The sequence below is a fragment of the Brassica napus genome, unplaced genomic scaffold, assembly GCF_020379485.1.
Source record: "Brassica napus cultivar Da-Ae unplaced genomic scaffold, Da-Ae ScsIHWf_1320;HRSCAF=1886, whole genome shotgun sequence".
NCBI classification, from domain to species: domain Eukaryota; kingdom Viridiplantae; phylum Streptophyta; class Magnoliopsida; order Brassicales; family Brassicaceae; genus Brassica; species Brassica napus.
Window position 1 is genome coordinate 40,729 of NW_026014737.1, and position 22,178 is coordinate 62,906.

Consider the following 22,178-nt stretch of genomic DNA (forward strand, 5'->3'; position numbering starts at 1 on the left):
AGAGAAACGTCGACGCAAAATTCAAGAAAAGGAATCAGAAGCAAATGGTTGGCAGGGCAGCAGAGGTATTCAAGGTAACTCACTTTAAGAGACTTTACGCGGAGATCAAACTTACAGATAAGCGCTGTTGGGATTATCTTGAGAAGATCGATTCTAGGCATTGGACAAGGTCACACTTTGAGGGCGAGCGGTACAATCTAATGAGCTCGAATATAGCTGAGTCTCTCAACAAAGCACTAGTTCCTGCGCGCGATTCCCCGATAATGGCGTGATTTGAGTTCATCAGACGCATGATTAGTCGTTGGTTTGTGAGTAGACAGCGAAAGATATCAAAAATGAGTGGTGAGATCCCCCCGGCTGTTGACGAGTTGATGGAGGACAATCTAGAAGACGCAAGAGCGTACGCTGTGATGCCTCTGTCTGCTTTTGAATTTGAGGTAACTCTAAAAACAACCGGCTTCGGGAGTTCTGTTAATTTGGAAACCAGGTCTTGCACATGTCTTGAATTCCAGAAGGTTTGAATACCATGTCGACATGCCATTGCTGCGGCTATGTTTCGGGACTTGAAGCACTCAGAGTTCGTTGCAGACGCCTATCTAAAAAAGACATGGAATGAAACAACAAAGGGTGTTACACTCCCGGTTCCAGATCCGCAAGATATTTTCATACATTCGGAGGTTAGTGACCATATCATGTTACCACCAAAGACGAAGAGACCACCAGGACGTCCACCGACCAAGCGTAAACGTTCTGCAGGAGAAATACCGGTACGACCTAATCTCATCTGACTGTAGTCATGGATATTTTCTGAATAAAGGCTGTTATGTTTTTTTCAGGAGGGGCCGAAGAAGAAAAAAACTAAACACATGTAGTCGATGTCATATCTCAGGTCACAACAAAAAGTCTTGTAAAGAACCGCTACAATGACGGGTTATGGATGGAGGAGATTTTATGTATTGTTGACAAGAGAGTTCTTGTTTTTTGGAAATTTAATATGGTTTACAACACATCTATAATGCTATTTTGCGATATATTTTACGCAGAGCTTCTTCTTGAATTTATTAGATATGTATGGTTTTATTGTCATTCCTTAATATGGTTTACAACTTGTTTACAACTTGAGGTAAACATAGTTGAAGATTTGATGACTTTTGATTTGATGTAACTTGTTTACAACTTGAGGTGTACGATATCTGTGTAGCCAATCTAGCCGTTAGAAAGACATTTAAATACAATGTAGCCGTTGTATTGTAATCCAATAATAATATAGCCGTTACAATCTCAATCTATTTAAGTATGAGTGCTTGTGTCGTCTATATTTCAGATTTTTTGTGATTCTCTCTTTACTCTCAATTTTATACTAAAGATGGGACTTGATTATAGCTATAGCCAGCCTTCGGAATCAGAGGACTATGATGGGCATGACTCCAGCGACACAGAAGACCGTGAAGTTGAAGATCTTATTTGTCGGGACCAATCTGATCTAAATTACAATTATGCTTCGACGGTTCAGTACCCTCCGCAACCCGAGGTCGAATTTGGATTCCCGCAGACATGCTACTGTGGTGGTCGGCCTAAGCTAGCAACATCTCGCACTGTAAATGATCCAGGTAGAAGATACTACACGTGTGATAATGTTAATGATGGAGACTGTCATGTTCATAAATGGTGGGATGATGCGGTTATGGGGGAGATGAGAGCCAGGGATACGCACACACTTCAATTGTCTGAAAAGGTAGAATATCTAACCTTTTTGAATGACTAAGACCCACAACTTAACAAGTTGAAGGAACTCCAGAATGAGACTGAGCAGAAACTGGTTAGGCTAGAGAAGGTAGTGTCTGAGTTAGCTGAAAAGAGAACAAGGTTAACCAATGGCTTCAAATACTTTGTTGGTGGAATGGTTATTATATTAGTTTTACTTGGGTTTGTGATCATATTCAAGTAACTCTTTATTTTGTAATGTAATAAATCGGATGAGTAATGAACTCTTGATGTGGTTTTTTGTAATGTGTCATTTTTTATGATTCTACTAAAATTCTATGAACCAATAACAACGTTTGAAAAAAAAAATGATAAATATATCCCTCTCAATATTACCGTTAGAAATGCTTTTGAAGTAAAATATAGCCGTTACAATCTTGCACTATTTAAGTATAATTCAGAACACCCAACAATCTCTCTTCACAACACTCAACAATCTCTCTTCACCACACTCACCAGTACCACAAAATGACGGATCCTTACTATAAAGAGATGAAACATCACAAAAGGGAGTATGACTGGGTGAGCAATTGTGTCTATGCCAATTACAAAATTCCAACGAAGTGTATCTGCGGTGGAGCTATCACCGTGGAAGCTGATGACAGAGGAAGAAACTATTACGTATGCAAAGATCTTAAGGTAACATTGGAGTTCACAATACTTAAATTTGCCTCCATTGTTAACGGAAATGGTATTGTTTTTAGCTAACAAATCTAATATATTTTCTTGTAGAACGATGGTTTGCACATCCGTCATGACTGCCTTACTGCCCTCGAGGAAGAGCTGGATTGCTTGAGAAGTCAGTATGCTGAGGAGGTGTCGCTCCGCCGTGAGCTGCAATTTGAACTTGCGCAAATGCGTGAGGAGATCAAAGAGCTTAAGCAATTAATTATGGTGGATCGCTGATCTTAGCATTTCTCGGATCTATTATGTAATTTTCGTACTCTTCTATCAAATTTGTACTGTTTATGTTAAGGTTAATTTGTACTCTTCCATCAAATTTTAACTGTTTATCTCAAAATGGGCCTATCCATATCCAATTAAAAAGCAAACCCATTTGAATTAATTTAGTTTCATAATGTGTACAAAAGTCATCATTATACACTCTCGGTTAAGGTGTACGAAGTCATCATTATACCCCCTCGGTTACGTAAGCTTCATAATGTAGTTTGAAATTAGGGCTACTTTCTGACACGGAGAAGACATCTTCTTTATACATATTTGTACTAATTAATGTATGAACTTAGGGTATTCTCATCTCTCTCTTCGTTGGTGTACGAACACGCGTACACTTATGGTTTTAACACGAAAATAAATTTAAGTAAACTCTTTCTGCGACAATAAAGTTTCCTACTTTATTTCGTATGGTCAAATCAGTCGGAGATTAAATTCTACGGAGGAGTCGCAACGATTTAATTCGCATGGTTTAAACCGAAGAGTAGTAATGGAACGCCGCGTCTGTTACCAAAAAATTAATTAATTATTTTCGTAATATATATACTACTCAGTTGACATTTAATATCTTTTCATCTTTCTAAACATATTCTCTGCAAACCTCTTTCTCTGCAAACCTCTTTCATTCCAAAAATGGTTTATGATATCAGCCAGGGCAAAATGACCGTCGCAAAATACAAGCGATTCTTTTACAGTTTGCCTATAGTCGGCGAACGCACCGAGCAGCAGTTGATCGAGTTGGCCAAGGCCGGATTGAAGGAAGAGATCCGCTACGGTCTGGAAACTAATGAGTTCGCCACAGTCGAGGCCCTGTTCGAGGAGGCGGAGGAAGTGGAGGAGGGATTAAAGGAAACACCCCCATCCACCCCTCGCAAACGGCGCCGCACAAGCCCCGATCCCCGCAGTAGCAAACGTGCTCGCAAGGCGGAGAAAAAAGGTGACCCGGAGGATGAGGGTTACGGATATGACGGCGAAGGAGCGTCGGGGTTTAAGGACGATGAAGAAGGTGAATACTGGGAGTGGATGCAGATGGAGACGGACGTGGATGACGACGCGTCCGACAGGACCGGCGACACGTTGGGTTCTGGGCAGTTCAGGATGGACAACTACCCAGACAGCTCCGGCACCGACTCCAGCACCTCCGACTCCGACTAGGAACCTCCTCCTCTTTTAATATTATTATATATTTTGAATTTTAGTGTTTTTTTGTAATTATTTTGAACTCTCTTTTTTTCGAACTCTTTATTATATTTTATTTATAATATAGTTTATGATTTCTGTTTATTATTGCTGTCTTTTATTGCATGTTTAATATTGGTAAAATTAGGATACGAATACCGACGGTATACAAATACGGTATACTAATACGGACGGTATACTAGGTATTCGAATACTTAAGGTCTACGAATACTGAAGGTATTCGAATACCTTCAGTATTCGAATACGGACGGTATACGAATACTTAAGGTATACGAATAATTCCATTAATGGGCTTTAGATGGGCCCAAAATTTAAAGTTGTGAAATTGGACTGAAACCTATTAAGTCCAAATTAGATGGGCTAAAACCATTTGTGAAATGTTATGGTTCTATTTTGGGTTTGGACAATTTGGACTACGTACAATTTGGACATACCCATTGGACATGGACAGCCCATTATATTTTATAATATAGTATATGATTTCTGTTTATTAAAGCTGTCTTTTTATGTATGTTTAATATTGGTAAAATTAGGATACGAATACTGACGGTATACGAATACTTAAGGTCTACGAATACTGAAGGTATTCGAATACTGACGGTATACGAATACTGACGGTATACTGAAGGTATACGAATACTTACGGTATACGAGAGAGAGCATATAACATTGACAAATACTTTAGGTATACGAGAGAGAGAACATATAACATTGACGAATACTTTAGGTCTACGAGATAGAACATATAACATTGACGAATACTTTAGGTCTACGAGATAAAACAGATAACATTGACGAATACTTAAGGTATACGAATACTTAAGGTATACGATAGAAAACAGATAACATCGAGGATAACATAAATAAAGTCCTAGAGGATGTTTGCAATGTTGACGCAAAGCCAAAATAGCCTGCAGTTTTTGCAATCACCTTCTAAGTTGTCTGCGTAATCATGGCCATACACGCACCTGGGTGTCTTGATAACGCCATCATCCGGGAACTTGAAAGATTCTCCATACTTGTTGCAGTTCAGGTCTTCCGCTCCAAAGGCTTTCAATTGGTTCTCTATGGATTCTCCCATTTCACAAGTATCATCCGATCGAAGGTCATGGTGATATGCTGCGAACAGCTGAAACACTTTGCTCGCTTCCTTGTCGTTGCCAAGACAAACATTGAATATGGCGACAGCTAGGGTTGAGAGTCCATGCATTGGGACATTTGGTTCTAATATTTTAATATTCTCCTCAAGTCCTATGCTCGGTGCTGTAAGGAGACCTTCATAGTAGATTGCCTTTCTGTTGCCAGCACTAACACATTTGAGATGAAACTCCCGGAACTGACAACCTTGGCGTATTTGACATGTGACGAACCCCTCCTCCATTTCACTAACATCGCACTTCTTCAAGACTGAGGGCTCGTGTGCGAGGGCGTAACCGCGTTTTCCAGCCCGCAGAAAAGGGCCAAGATTGTAAAATGATTCCTCTCCGACAAGCTCAATGATTTTGCACACAATTTCCTGGGGAAGATTTGGGAGTACGTGAGCTTCCATACTATTAGGGTCACTTGTTGGAGTTTTTTGTGGTCTGTTTTATGGTTGGTATGAGAGGGATTATAGAAATTTAATAGACAGGTTTGTAGAGAAAACGTGTGAGGTTAATACGAGAATTTATTGTCCCACCTACATTTGAAACCTAACACTGTCAAATCATGGTTTAAAGGGTTAATAAAAAATTCATTATTTCGTTTGTCTCGGTATAGGTTCAATGCGTCTCTTCAATATAATGACTTATACGGGCGTGACCATCGTAAATAGACAACCCTTCGCTTGCCGCCGTCCACTCACTATAAAAACTGAATTTTGGACATCATTAGCACAACGCTGAAAACACAATCTGGCTATAATGGCAGAGATGACTTTTCTAGATCTCCCTTCCGAAATCCAACAATTGATTGTCTCCTGCGTCGCAAAAAATTCCTTTCAAGATCTGTATAGACTCAGATCTACTTGTAAGTCAATGCGTGCGCTGGCAGACACGTCTGACGTCTATTCTTCGTTTGATCTGTATAAATACCCTTGGTGGACAGGCTTGCGTAATACGTTGTTGAAAAGATGCTACAATGTCGGAAACCCAAGTACTCTTTACATCAAGGGTGTTGAGTATTTCTACGCCCTACAACGCCACGAAGAAAGTCTTGCTTTGATGAAGAGAGCAGCGGATGCTAGATACGAACGAGGGTTGTATACCTATGCAATGACTCGCAAACTCTACTCGGATGATGAGGAATACTTCGCTAGGTTTACGAGAGAAGCAGTTGGTACAATTGGATGGCTTGTTAGAATGGATGATGTTCCGTGGGTGCCGGTCGTTAACGAGTGGTTCTTAACAAAGAAGTTCATGTTCATGTCAACAGATCGACCTTTGTTTTATAATTGCCCCTGTTCACCTACGTTGAATTTCGATTGGGATCTGTGGCACATGGAATTAAGCAAGACAGAAGACATGTGTAACCGATGCTTCTGGATAAAAGAGGTTGGTCTTTTCCTCCGGGATTTTCGTTGCGCCACGAGTTTTGCGCCCTTCGACAGTTGGCAGTAATTATTATTTGTTGTAATGCATTTACCACATTAAGCATTGTTCTAATTCCGTTGTCGAGTATAACATTAGCTGTTATTTTGGAAAGTGACGTATACCATCAAAACTAGGAGACAAACTCCAACATCGGTTTATCGTTTCTTTACTCATACAGTTATCATGAAAACATAAGACTCGGTGTACAAAAACTGACGGTATTCAAAAAATGACGGTATTCGAATACTGACGGTATTCGAATACTGACGGTATACGAATACTGACAGTATACGAATACTTAAGGTATACGGATATTTACAGTATACGAGAGCCCAAAATTTAAAGTTGTCCAATTGGACTGAAACCTATTAAGTCCTAAACCCTAAACCCTATACCCTAAACCCTAAACCCTAACTATATAAGAAAGACGATGTAAAACCATCAAAGATAAACTGATCTGTTTGAATTATAGTGTCTGGATGAATGGAAAGATACAATAACCGTTTAACAATTCGGTTTAACAAACGAAATGAAGCAGGCAGTATACACGTCTTCAACCATCGTTTTGAACTTTTGCGTTTCCAATAAATTCTTCATAGGTATCCATCGCGTATTTCTGACGGAATATGTCCACCATTTTGTCATCGATCTGCCCCATATCCTCATAGGAGTATCCCGCTGCATGCATTTCCAGAAATTTGACCGCGCATGGTCCACAGTCACCAGACCTTTCGTTGAAGTAAATGTTGTCTGGACGCACCCATGAAAATGCTTGGTCTTCTTCAGGATGACTACTATCGGAAGGAGGCGAAAACGCAGCTAAGACATGAGGCAATGCGCGTAGAAGATAAGCCATGTGCTTGTTCACCTCATTATCGGACTCATTATGGGGAATGTTGCAGTCCAAAATCTCCACTTGTCTGCATGTCAAGTTAATCACAAGACCAACCCAATGATCTTTTCCCCACATCATTGGGGCGTACACCCTGTCCACATCAACCAACAACCCCTTCTTGTCATTCCGACGCCGCGTTTTTCCGGTGAAACTGTAACTGACAAGCCCTCCCCAGTTGAATCCCAATTTATCTAAGGCCTTCTCGAACTCTGCAAACTTTGATATGATGCCCGCAATACTGAAGTAGTCTACAAATCTGCACCTCCCACTCAGGTAATTGCGTCCATGTCGCCTTACTAGCATACCAATTAGCACAGAAATGTGCTGAAAAATATGTACAAACCATTAGAACATTAAATCGGTTGAAATCCGTGTTGTAACTTGAATAAACCAAATTAAGTTCTGATGATTTGAATACCTCGGTACTGACCCAATTTGTTGGCCTCGCCAACGACAGGAAGAACTTATTTGAGACATGGATCCCAATAACAATTTCAAATTCCCTGAAATTTGAAAACAAACCAAAAGTCAATATTAAACATTTGACAGTCCAAGAATTTTATACAGTATATCCAAACAACTTAATGTGCCGGATTCTCGCGGAGAATTGACTGAAACTCTTGAAACTGCGCTATCTCCAAGTCTGCTAAGGGCGTATATTTGGGTTTCCTGCAGCTTTGGAAAAGCTACTTCAGTCTCCTGTCTGGGGTGTACACTCCTCCAATCTTTGTTGAACGTCTCGGAATACGCTTCGTCGGGATGTCATCTTTTTTGGTTGAGCTTATTGGAATACATTTCCCTCCTAGCTCTGCTTTTTTTAATGACCTAGTCAGATATCGACTCAGCTTCGAATTCCCAACGTCTGGTGTGCGAGATTCAGTCATCGGATCATCCTCTGGCGGTGTCTTGTAATCTTCAGAATTTGTCGGTGACGCTTTACCACCTTGTTCCTCCGGCGGAAGGACGTAAGATTCAGGATGAGACCAAACGGTAAGCATCCTACAAGTGTTCTCCTGTGTATCTTTATACACATTGTCACTCCGTGTCCCCTTTTCAACCTCTTCTGCTAACAAATTTAGCCCTGATATTGGAGACCCATCTCCCCCCTCGCCCTGACAACGTTCAGATATAGCTCATTCAAATTCTTCGATTCTGATGTAGTTTATATGTTCACCTAACAACTTGGATGTATACCTGACAAACTCAACTGAACTCCTGATAAAAAAATCCGAACACCTAATCAACATAATCTGTACACCTGGTAAAATTAACTGAACACTTGACTAACTAAGATGAATACCTCTGAAACTCACCTAAAAACTATCAAACAGATCTGTAAACCTGACTACTTAAGCAAAATACCTCTTAAATTAACCTGAATACCAGACCAAACAAATCAGTATTCCTGTACACCTCATAAATTAACATGAATACCTTAACTAAATAACCTGAATACCTGACCAAACAAATCAGTATTCCTGTACACCTCACAAGCTAAAACGAACAACTGATAATCTACGCTGAATACCTGGCCAAACCAAGCTGAACAGCAAACATAATATATCTAGAGCCTATAAATTCATTGTTATAATCTATTTACCTGCAACGGTTCCGGGAGAGTTGGTTTAGCTGGCTTTGATACAGTTTCTGGTCCAATAGGCGTTGAAACATCGGCTTCTGGAATCTTTGCCGACTTCGAGAAAGAGGGGCCTTCGCCCGCCATTGAATCTACCTACACGTTGAATTTTCCTCAAAAAAGTTAGACCGGGATTCAGACATTGTTTATCATTACAAATTGTAGGAGCAGTTTGATTACCTTTTCCCAGAAGCGAGCATTTGGCGTGCGACCATCACAATGATTATCATGCATTCTCATCGTCTCCTCATCGCTAAACCCATCGCCGTTGTTCTTCTTGTGTTTCTTACTATCAGACCCAAATATTTCAGCTTCATCATTACCATCACCACTGACCGGACGTCGTTTCTTTGGAACTTCCATGCCGGTTGGGTCAGCGTGACCGTTGTCTCTGTTTGTTTTACCCGCTGCTGTGTTTTGCGGAACCGTGGACGAGCCTCCCCTATCATGATGCAACCAGTCAAAAATCTCGTTCCGCAATTTACCCAACTGGGTTTTCAGTTCAACTCGTATCCACTCTTTGAGCTCTTGCTCCTTATCTGATAAGTTCCCTGGTTCAGCCTGTTTACATATCCCACGACGAGGTCGAATAGGACGCTCAGGCGCCTGAGTCGAACTTCCAGGTTCATCACAGGCTTTCCCAAACCGCCTAAACGGCTTTTGACACTTTTTTTTTACACCAACACCTTCAGCCTTTTCTGCTGCCTTCAGAGGTGGAAGGGATGAATCACCTCCTCTAAAGTCTGTTGCTTTGAACTCGTGCCCTTCCCGCATTCGACGAACTAAGTTATCTATTCGGGGATCGATTATTTCTTTCTTCCACTTTGGATCCCCACCTTCATCTGGGATTGAATACGTAACAATAACCTCAAACAAAGAACACAAACATTCATAAGTACACAAAGTTTGAGCGTCTTAACTTCTGTTTTGCAAATAAGATAGACAACAGCATTGTACCTCTCTTTGGGTTTCCACCAGAAGTATGTCTTCAAAATTCAGAAGTGCATTTGTTGAGTCGCATCCTTCTGGTTCTTGCAAGAAAGAAGTGGTTTTATTAGGTTCGGAAATTTTCTCAAGCAATGAGGGGATAGCTTTAAAAGCAAAAAGTTGCAGCGCCAGAGGGAACCCATAACGCGCTGTTGACTGCTGTTTCAAACGAAGGCGCATGACCGAAAGGGATTTATCCATTTTAGAAGGATCAGAAGGTTGAGGTGGTGTCAATCTAGACAGAGTGCTGACGAATGCCTCTCTCCCCCATGGATATTGAAGAAATGATCCGGTGTCTTCTAGCATCTCGACGTAAGCAGGCGTCACACGAAGAAGTTTGTGACCACAAACCAGGAGCCCATCTACAAGCGCAATGAGAGCTAGTGGCAACCGCTTCCACTCAGGAAGACTAGGCTGTTCAAGCATACGAAGAACATCTGGTACAGTCACGTCTTCATCTTCAGTTTCAAACAACTCTTTCCACATACGTCCAGGTGTGGCATCGATAGATTCTGACCCGTTTCCTACTTTTTCCCTTTCAGGCTCGCATTTCAGTCCGGTGATGTCTCCGAACTCACGCAGAGAAAAGCGTAGTGGCTTGTCTGCAAGCAAGAACCAGAGCTCATATAGGCGCATCGTAACCAACTGACGGCTGAGGAGAGAATGTACAAGTTTCGCAGAGTTAGAGCAGCGCGCTACAGGTAAGTGGAACAGAGCTCTAAACTGACTTCCTAGCAGACAATTCATTTCAGGGGAGCCTCTTAGCAACTTCACTAACGATCCAATGATACTCGCCTTTGAATAGATGTTCAGTCGAGGTTTGGCAGGATAGCAATTACGTGCGAACAGTCTTTCCGGGAAAGTCGGCGTGGTGACAATAAATTCCGGCTCGGTGGATGCAGCTTCGTCTTGTTCAGTGGATGCAGCTTCTTCTTGGTCGGTTGATGCAGGTTCGTCTACTTCTGACTCCGTGGTCATTACTGAAATACAATGACCAAATCCAGACATTTACCCAACGCTTTATTTTTAAAAACTTTTCCCAAAGAATTTCACAGCGGAGCTTAGCGAAAGGAGATACCTTCATAACGAGTTCTACTTTTGCCTTCTCGGGGAATTTTCTTGGGAATTGCTTCTCTATCACTAGCGGATTGACTACGAGTCACCCTCCTCGAGGGCGTTACGCTGGACGGGGATACCATGCCGATCTGGGTTCAGTCGAGGGTGGTTCTTATGTGAGAATCTTCTTATGTTTGGTTCTCAATTGCAGCTGTTTAGAGGTGGTTCTGGTATATTTTGATGGGATGTTTTTGTTTTTCTAATTTTTAATTTTTTTTTGTTTTTATTAAGTCTTTTTTTGATTTTTTAAATAAAAAAATATGCGGTGGCACGGTCGTAATATCAAGAACCACGCGCGCCCTCTGTCGACATTTCACACTTCTCGAAAAGGCGATTTACCCAATTTGCTAATTTAAACTTGAGGTGTCCCAACTCCCTAATATCAAACTTGCGATTTGCCCAATTTGCCAATTTTTTCTTTAAAATACTTGCCGATGGGGTTGCCCTTAGAGCATCATTAACCCACAAACCCATTTGAGTCTCTTAATGAATATTTTAATAATTAAATGTAATTAAAAACTTTAGTTAAGAGACACATTGATTTTTCACTCCAATGCTAATTTCTTATTTAGGGTTTCTTAAAAACAAAAAATTTAACATTGCAAATCAAATCAGTATACAAACTCTTTACATCGCAAATCCAACACTACATCAACCTTACAAGAGTTTAGTTGAGTATATAAGAATCAGGGAGGAGCATGATTTCTCGTTTTAGAGTATATAAGACCAATGGATACTATTAAACTCAGAAAAAAAAGAGACAGAGTGAAGAGAGAAGTAGTGTACTTGAGCGAGTTTGGAATGGGTGAGCTTCTTCTCCCCTCGGGCTTGCATGATTGCTTTCTTCAACTCAGTAGGCACACGTTCATCTGATTTAAAATAAAGCTGAGCGATTTCCAACCATCCCTTGCTAGCAGCATAATGAAGAGCAGTGCCACCACCATTGTTTTTTGACACTCACATCAGCACCTGAACACAGACAAAAAAAAACAAATCCATCATCAAACGTTAATGAGTAGAAGAACAACAAACTTTAACATAGAACTTATATGCAACAAATCTATCGAACTACAGTTGGTGAGACAAGATCACAAAACTTATTTAAAGGAAGCTAACAAGATTGCAACACAAACCTCTAGTCAATAAGATTTCAACGAGCTCCCCCTTGCCGATGCTAGCAGCAGAATGTAGAGGAGCCCATCCTTCATCATCCTTACTATTGATTACAGTCTTTGATTCATCTACACTTGATAGCAACTTCACTATCTGCAAATCCCACAACCATATGCTTTTAATATATGACTTTTTCTCCTTTGTAAAACCCAAATCGCTAACAAACTTGCAACAACACAATCCATAATGCTTTTGTCTAACTATAGATTTTATGTACTTGAGGTAAAGGAAGCAAACCTGCGAATGACCGAACGAAGCTGAGACAAGGAGGAGGGAGCGGCTGTCTTCGTTTCGGAAACACAGAGATTTCGCGACCGTCTTCCTCCGCTGGTAGATTCACTTCCCACGATTCATTCGGATGTCCACACAAACACAAATTCTCCTTCTCTACACAAACAAACAAAAAAAAATCAAATCTCTCAAACAAAAAAGACAAAAACTTTTGTAACATCCCGAGTTGTGATATGTGAAAAGGTTTAAGATAATTGATTTGGCTACTTATGTCACCAAAATTGACTTACCTTTTCCGGAGCACATCCTGAAAAAACTCCAGAGTTAAGCGTGCTTGAGCTGGAGTAGTGGAAGGATGGGTGACCTATCGGGAAGTGATTCGCGATAGCGTGTGAGTGAGGCCAAAGCACGGGAAAAGGTCGGGTGGTGATTGCACGGTCAGTAAACAATGATTTCGGGCCTTGGAAAATTAATGACCGACCGTCAGATGGGATGGGCCCACAGGCCGAGAGAGCGGGCGTGGGTGGCCCATTAGCCGTGGGCGGATCGGGACGTTATAACTTTCTTGTCCTGAATGCTAAACCAGACTTACCCGGATCGCATTGAGAGTAGAAATCATCAACATCTGCAAATTCGAAAAGAAGCTCTAAGGAATTCGGAAGATTGGAGAGAAATCAATTAAACCCTAAAAGATGAGAAAATGATAACCTGGAAGGATTTACAGAGGAAAGAAGATGAAGAGATTACACCAGAAAAGTCCTACTCCTGCCACGGCTTCTTCTTCTTTCTTCGTTCTTCACGATAGAGAGAGCGAGAAGAGACGTCTCTTCTTTTGCTTGATTAAGAGACGTAGTTTCAGGTAATTGCTATTTTTTTTTTTTTTAATTCTAAAAACACTAAGAGACAGGCTTAAAAGACCCCGTTAATGGTGCTCTTAGGTTTGCCATTTCCGTGTATATTTAGCTTCATCTATATATAAGTCCATGTCGAAATTTATTTATTTGCTGGAGTTCGTATCAGATATAACTACGAGTATGTTTGAGTATGTCGGAATAGGATGATTAGACATTATCCCACACATTTTTTTACTACGGCAAGGTTTTGGAGAAAGGAGGTTTTAGTTATTGTCGTGCCTCGTCGTCACATTGTTAATGTTACATTTACTTTGTTTAGGGTTTTATAAGTTAATTTTTTCACTTTGTGCGTTGACAAATAGCCGATTGAAATAAATGATCAAAGAAACCATTGAATAAGGCTAGTATACTATAGCTCGATAAATTATTATTTTAACTAATTCGTTTATTTCTTAAGAGCCCGATAATAATGACAACGTAATGACACAAAATGATGGAATGAATGACTTAATTTAGGTGAAATTGTTTTTTAGTGTTGTTTTTGTAATACGTTGCCATGCATTGCACTCCATCCTTTAACGTTACACATATAGATCTCATCATGGAAGTCCGCTGGCGCCGAAACCACCACCAGCACCCGCTCCACCACCGAATCCACCACCTGCTCCTCCTCCAAATCCACCACCGGCTCCACCTCCACCTCCGAGTCCACCTCCACCACCAGCTCCACCTCCAAATCCACCACCAGCACCTCCACCAGCACCACCTCCAGCTCCTCCGCCAAATCCTCCTCCTGCTCCACCACCAGCTCCTCCACCTAAACCACCTCCACCTCCAGCTCCTCCACCTAAACCACCACCGCCTCCAGCTCCTCCACCTAAACCGCCACCAGCTCCTCCGCCAAGGCCGCCTCCTCCGCCAAGACCACCTCCTCCACCAAGGCCGCCTCCTCCACCAAGGCCGCCTCCTCCTCCAAGGCCACCGCCTCCACCAAGACCACCGCCTCCACCAAGACCACCGCCTGGATGGTGGAAGAACGTCTTTTGATCCTCGAGACCACTCTTAAGCTTCCTGTTAGGGACACTAGCAAATGAAGTGAGAGCTAAAGAACTGACAAGTAAGGCAACAAGAAGCATTGACTTGGAAGCCATTTTGAACTTTGTTTGTGTATGTGATGATGAGGAACTCTATCCGCTGAATAGGCCTTTATATATAGATCATGTAGCTAGAGATGAAGAATTTAAAAATTAAATAAAAGGTGAGAATAGTAAAGATTTAGAGTGAATAATGATCATCATTAATTCATCTGCCCATCTAATTCATGTTGGCAAATTTAATGCAATCTCTAACTACCAAATGTTGACTAACTAGTCACTCACCCACATGTAGTAGACCCCTTCTTCAGTCTTTGTGCTAGTACTACTTAACACCATGGTACTAAGTTTCTTGCCTTTCACATTTAAATTTGTCTATAGGGTTCTTTGATGCGTCCGAGTTTTTAATTATTCTATGTTCAGAGTTATTAATTGTCTTCTTAACATGTTTATTATATTTTGTAATATCCATATTATACATGTGTTTATACATTGTAATCTTGACGGTATTTCTTTTGGGAATTTGCCAAATATGACTTAAAACTTGATTTTAACTCCAAAAGTATCTCAAACTTGAATCAAATACAAAACTAACTCAAAAAACTAGTGAAATTACAATCAATTCGTTATGACCAAACAAAAAATCAGAATTTATTTTTACGAATATAACCTCGTAAAGTCTTATGAGATTTTGCAAGTCTTCCGAGATCTGTAAGTCTTCTCATATAGTAGATTTTAATTTTTTTTTTATAAATTTTGTAAAAAATATTTTGACGGGGAAAAAATTGAAATCATATAAATATAAACAGTTGTAAGTGATATAAATTAAAATATAATGAAATTAAATTATTTTCAATATAGTTGAGTGAAAGTAGTGAATCATGATATTCTTTGGTTTAGGATTTGACAACATATGTTGTAGTATCGTATGTGTTCTTGGGTTAGATTTTGGAAGCTTAACATTTTTTTGAAAAATAAAATTTTGACATATTTTTTTTAGTTTTGTGTATATTAAACACTTTTTAATTTTAATGAAGTGTTTGTTTCTATTTAATTAGTTATTTGAGTTTAAGATTTATATTTAGGGTCTATACGACTTCCAGGAAGTATTCTGGTGATTAGTATTTTATCAGTTAGAAGACTTCCCTGAAAGTCTTCTAACTCCCGCTAAAAATATTTTAGTTTCCCGCTAAAAATATTTTAGTTTCTAGAAGATTTTCAAGTAAGTCTTCTAGGAAGTTTTCTATTAGAAGACTTACTTGAAACTCTTCTAATCGAAAAACTTTAACCTTATTGGCATTCTTGTCTCCCTTTATAAAGAAAATTACACATTCTCTTTCTTCTTTTTAAATGGCTGCACGAAAATTTATATCAATTTATAGTTATTTCATGTCTTCTCACTGATTTATGTTGTTTTGCAGGTTTTTCATTATATGGTTCTCATCTTTCACTCCTTTAAAGGTAGATCTATAAATCATATTTTCTTATTTGGTAACCTATTGTTGCTTAAAGCTCTTATCTTTTGAAAACTCTTTTGGTTGTTTTAAGCTCTTACATTATTTTTGAAGTTTTTCTATGTTTTGAATCCATTTGAATGATTTTGGATATGCATGTTTTTCAGATCTGAGACAGATGGAGAAAACTTCCAGGGAAGTCTTCTTGGAAGTCTTCTAACATTTAATGCACTAGAAAACTTTCTGAAAGTCTTCTCCCATGTCTCTTCTTTCAATTCAGATATGAGTGTTTTAGTAAGTTTATATGTTGGGGTTTCTTCAGTTGGTAACCTCTGGTTGCTTAAAACTCCTATCTTTTTCACAATTTATCATTTTTTTTTGTAAACACAAAACTTTATATCAATTTATCTTTTTTTTGTCTCGTGTCATTCTCACTAATTCATCTTATTTTGTAGATTTTTCATTACATGGTTCTCATCTACCACTCCTTTAAAGGTAAATCTATAAATCATATTTTTTTATTTGGTAACCTCTTGTTGCTTAAATCTCTTAGTTTTTTAAAATTCATTTGGTTGTTTTAAGCTCTTACCTTATTTTTTGAATTTTTTCTGTGTTTTGAAGTCATTTGAATGCTTTTAGATATGCAAGTTTTTCAGATCTAAGACAGACTTGGAAGACTTTTAGGGAAGTCTTTTTAGAAGTCTGCTAACATTTAATGCACTAGATGACTTTTTGGAAGTCTTATGACAAAGTCTTCTCCCATGTCAAGCGGAGTTTAAGCTTGTCTTTGTAGAGGAATGAACTATAATAGTTTTGTTTATGGTTTGTTTTGTAATTTGTATGTGTACTCTTTTAGTTGTGAATTCTTTTGTAAATTTGAAAAGATATTAATGAAAAAATTTGGTAAATATGTTCATGTCTACAATATTATCTTGCCAAAAATACTTGACATTATTGAAATTATTGATACAACTTCAATAGCAAAACACAATAACACAAAAAAATTAGTCAACTTTACTACAACTAATTAATAGAGAAAAATTCACAAGAACACATAGTCAAATTCACAAAAGAACAAACATTACATTAGTTCAAACCTATAACAGTTTCATTAGAAGTTTCCTGAGAAGTCTTCTAGAAGACTTTTCAGAAGACTTAACTTTCAAGCGGAAAATTTAAATATAAGAGAAAATTTAAGCGGAAAATTCAAGTTTTAAGTGAAATTAAAATTTCAAATTTCATGAAAGTTAAAAAGATATCTTATAATCAAGGAAGACATATTAAACCATATATGATTTGATATTCTTGAGGTTACTTAACACTTTTGAAAGTTAAAAAATATATATCTTTAAGTTGAAAATACAAATTTACTAAAACTAACGTAGAAGACTTTTGGGGAAGTCTTCTTTCATTAGCTAGAAACATTAATAAGCATGAATGTTGTATGTTGTTAACCTCATAATTATCACCCATTAAGTTATTAATTTCATTCACGAGCCCCAATATTGACTAATATACATGAACTAACAAGAAAATGTTTAAAAGTCTTTATAGTTTTAGAGAAAATGAAATTTTATTAAACGTTGACGTAGACGACTTCTACGGAAGTCTTCTGGTCCATGCATAGGTTAGTTTGCAATTGACTTTATGTCAGAATTTTGATTTTTCCTAGACGACTTATATGTTTTATTTTTCTGTTGGATGACTTCCGTGTAAGTCGTCTACGAAAAATCATATTTCTAACACAATCCGGTCAAATGCAAAACTAACATGTGTATCCTAGACGACTTCCATGTAAGTCGTTTCAGGTTAATTACTTTTGCAATTGAAAAATAAACAAATATTTTATTTTATCCGGACGAATTCTATGTAAATCTTCCAGTAGACAACTTACATATAAGTCTTCTGTAATAACCAATGTTTGACCATAATCTCAGAATAAAATCCTAGAAGACTTTCGTGTCAATCGTCTACCGGAAGACTTACATGGAAATCGTCTGGATAAAATCAATTATTTAAGTTTTATTTTTCAATTGCAAAAGTGACCTGGAACCACTTACTTGGAGTCATCTAGTAAAATTAAATATTTAATTTTTATTTTTCTGTTGGATGACTTTCGTGTAAGTTGTCTAGGAAAAGTTCAATTTCTGACACAATCCGGTCAAATGCAAAATTAATATGTTTATCGTAGATGACTTACCGGGAAGTCTTCTCTAATTTTTTTTAAGGCAAAGAAAAACGGAAGACTTCCAAAGAAGTCGTCTCTAAAAGACACACATAAAGTCAATTGTAAAACTAATCTATGCATTGACCAGAAGACTTCCGTGTAACTCTTCTTTTCGGAGATATGACGGAAAGATCTGGAAAAAAATGATTTCATAGCTTTAACCAGAGAAATAACTTGTTTAGCTTTTCCAACCACACAATACTTCACCACCAAAGCAACCTACTTGTTAATGACCACGAAGTATGAGCTTGAAAGGTTCTATAAACCTTAAACATTTTAGAATCAAAATCTTGAGTTTTTTTTGGATGAATATAGAGAGAAAGTGAAAGATATGTTATTTTTAGTTCATAAAAAATGAGATAGAAGGAGTCAAAATCCATTTTTATGTGCATTAAGAGCATCAAATTGGTTGTTCATGGTGGTTGGTGTATTGATGGCAATGACAATATTGTAAATACTTCAAGAAGATGAAGATGAGAGAGTAAAAAACTTAATTTCAAAAAAATAAAATAAAAATAACAATGAAAGTTCCGAAAAAATTATAGGTTGGTTTTGTGTTTGCTTTGAGTTTTGAGTTTTGAGTTATATTTGCAAAAAGCCAATTTTTTTTAATATATTTTCCGATACATTGTAATGTTGACGGTATTTATTTTTATATATTTACCCATATTATATAGAGGAGTATAATATATGAAATCACAATTTTCACTAAATTTACTCTTCTCATCTTTCTTGGCGTGGAAGAGGTAGAATCGGCATCTGCCTTACACTGCTGCAATGCATAAAATCATTCTCGTTTTAGAATTCTATGTTGAAGAAAATTATTCGCGGTGACTATTTTGTGAAATAGAATAATATGCTATAAGCCAAGAAGTTTTCAAATCTTGGTGCTCTTTTTGGATTAAATGCTTTCTTCTTAGTTAATCTACTTTCTCATCTATAATTTTAACGTCCAATAATAGTTGTCAAAGTCATGTGGTCCCAACAGTTCAATATATGAAAACAACTTTACACCATTAAATTAAAGGGTTAATTAAATCAGATCTAGATACAATTTAATAAGTTCTTTTTAATCGATAGAAAATCTTAACAAAAAAGGCGAGGAAGAAGTTTTAATCATTTTAATGCTGGTGGTTACACATGAAGGCATGGCACATCTGCGTAGTGATATACAACATCTTTTTTCCTGATAAATATGTCTTACAAATTTACAATCACACAACCCGTGTCAGTATTGCAATTCGTATTACTAAATAACCAACATAAAAAGACAAAAAATTTCAGGGTCAAGAGTTGAAGTGACAGAAAAGACACAGAATTTAACCAGTTGTTTAAAGATGTTGGATCTCCGGTCCGAGTAGATTTATGAAACTCATAAATTTCTGGTTACAAAATAAAACTAAAAACGAGTCTTCACACACTTCAGAGAACAAAAGTATGGAGCGGTAGTTTTGAGCCGTTGGTGGATTGAATAAGAGTAATTTCTGTAACGGTCGCACATATTTTTCTCTTTTGCAGATCGACTACAGTTCATTAAATCGATAATTTTTAGCACGGTCAATTTCTAGAGTTAGCATACTTGTTTACTGGTTCACCAAATGATATGCATAAGGCTAAAGCATTCTGAAAGGATATTGTTTATTTATCCAAAAGCAGAAGGAAGTTTTGTATTAGTCGACTTTGGGATTCTTCCAAGGTTTTTTTTTGTGTTAACTCTGATTTAGGTAGCTTTGAATTACTCTATCTGACTCAGATTATATAGATTAGATACAAACTGTATATTTGTTCTCAGATATGGATCTTTTGGAAACGCTAAATGAGGTATAAAAAATCTTGGGTGAGAGAAAATTGTTAAAGATCTAAGTATCTAACTAACGTATTTATCTTTGGTCTGACGACTAGCTAAACATAAAATCTGGTACGGGAGACGTCAAAAAAATGCCGTCCACGTGCTTCATAGGTTATGTATCTGTTGAAAGGCTACTATTTCTGAAATAGTGAATGGAACGAGTTGGGGTATTACAGAAAGCGAAAACCGCTCTTTGCAACCTCTAATAGCAAAACTACTTGATCAGGTCTCTATTATATATGAGGAAGAACAGGAATAGCTCCCTTTTCATTTTTGGGTTTCATGCCAAGTTCTTTTGCTGAGTTTGAGTCTTGAGCTGTGACAGAGGTTTTTCTGATCCGCAAGTGACTTTGTGTGAAGGTTGATTGTTTCACCACTAACTATTGGTCACGTGCTGCTGAAAATAGGGTTTCACCGTATTTAATTTGTTTCGGATTTAACTTTTGGTTTATTTATGTTACAAGTCTATCTCTTGATTGTTGGTATATAACCGGGGCTTCTAGCTCTAGTGGTAAAGGACTTACAGCTGTGAGTACCGCCACCTGGGTTCGAATCCCGGCCACTGGGGAATTAACATTTCGGCATCGCCAGGGACAGAGGACCGACACGTGGCAACACGTGACTAGTCTGGATCACTTCTGTGGGGCCAGGATACCTCTGTATAATTCAAAAAAAAAAAAAAAGATTGTTGGTATGAGCAATTTTTTTTGAATTACAAACATTTTTTTTGGATAATATTATAAACAAGATATTATCCTTGCTAACAGTATTTTAATTATAACAATTATATTTCTAATAATTATTTGAGAATTTGGTATATACACTTTACAAATTGATTATTTTAAAATAGAATGTTGTAGGAAAGCAACCTATTAAAAAAGGATTGGGATGATCCTCTAAACAAATTGATTGAAACAGTCTCTTTTAGATATTTCAAATTTTTGTTTATCAATATAATTTCTCATGGATTGATTATGGTACATTAGTGTCTTAGAGTGGAATTTTAAAGACTATATATATGATGAATCATTCAATTTTATGGTTGAACATACATTTAACAACTTTACATGCTGAGGTGAAAAAATTGCTCTTGACAACTTTGTGCGCGGGAGATAAGCAAATCTCTGCGATCCGAGTCAAGAATTATTGCTCTACTTTAACGTATTTTCAAGAGTTATTCTCATTTTATTTTCCTTCAAAATGATATAAATTCAAAATAAGTTTGAATTTTTATCAAATAATTCCTTTCATTTTTCTCTCAATTTTTTATTAATATTTATTATTAAATTCTAATAATGCTTCAATTTTTTTCAAACTTACAAATTTTACCCAATTTTATTTTAACTAAATCATTATTATATACATAAATTTAGTTTTAATAGAATATATAATAGTTTATATAAGTTTGTACTTATATTAATGAAAGTACTAATAATTTGCTTTAAATTTAAAACACATTTATTGATATTTTAAGTTTTAAAAACCTATTTAAAAGTGTAATGATCTCTTGACAAAAAGAAAAGTAAAAGTGTAATGATCAAATTGTAAAAAATAAATTCAACATTGAAATGAGTTTGTGAATAATATTCATTCAAATTTGAAGTCTATTCACAAATCATCTTAGTTACACTTAAAACCATGATAGATAAAAACACAATAAAGATTAAAGATGAGATAAACATAAAATAAAAAGTACTAAATTGCATAAAATCCAAAGATGCCAAAGGTTTTAGTGTTATACAATAGATTAAAGGATCTCTTTTCTTAACAAATACAAGTTCTAATGAGTTTTCTTAACAAAGACAAGTACTAAAAACTCAAAATCCAACAAGATTAAGTTGTCGTAGCGGCCTTGTTGACGCCGCAAGGGTACCCTCTAGGAATGGTTGAATCTAGCGGTTGCTTCTTAGCTGCTAATTAGACCGATGTATCCCTGAATAAAATGGAGTTTCCTTGGATTAAATGGAAATTTCCTTCATTTTCTCTAGCGGCCAATGTTGAGGCAGCTAGAAGAGGCCGCTACAGATAGGTGAATCTAGCAGTCTAGGTAGAGGCCGCTAGGAGCTCCTCCAACTCTTAATTCTTCATTTTGTTTACTACATCTCTCTAAATGATCCATTTTTCTTAAGTTCCTTGTTCAAAGGTTCCACAATGCAAATGCAGGTTAAATGGAC

At 37.4% G+C, this 22,178-nt stretch overlaps 2 protein-coding genes across 2 annotated transcripts; both read right to left on the minus strand.

The window, feature by feature from the left end:
• Positions 1-696: 696 nt before the first annotated feature.
• LOC125596913 lies at positions 697-13,620 on the minus strand. The gene is made up of 2 exons (XM_048771915.1): positions 13,119-13,620; positions 697-12,682 (listed from the first exon to the last, which is right to left on the minus strand). Exon 2 carries the CDS (start codon positions 11,012-11,014, stop codon positions 9,935-9,937), a length of 1,080 nt encoding a protein of 359 aa, XP_048627872.1. The 5' UTR covers positions 11,015-12,682; positions 13,119-13,620; the 3' UTR covers positions 697-9,934.
• Positions 13,621-13,804: 184 nt separating this feature from the next.
• Positions 13,805-14,578, minus strand: LOC106357494 (glycine-rich protein 5-like). Its single transcript, XM_013797155.3, has one exon. The coding sequence runs from the start codon at positions 14,529-14,531 to the stop codon at positions 13,980-13,982; it is 552 nt and encodes a 183-aa protein (XP_013652609.1). The 5' UTR covers positions 14,532-14,578; the 3' UTR covers positions 13,805-13,979.
• Between the last annotated feature and the right edge of the window lie 7,600 nt (positions 14,579-22,178).

Coding starts and splice junctions, on each gene's coding strand:
- LOC125596913 (XM_048771915.1), bottom strand. CDS start 11,014: ATGTCTGGATTTGGTCATTGTATTTCAGTAATGACCACGGAGTCAGAA.
- LOC106357494 (XM_013797155.3), bottom strand. CDS start 14,531: ATGGCTTCCAAGTCAATGCTTCTTGTTGCCTTACTTGTCAGTTCTTTA.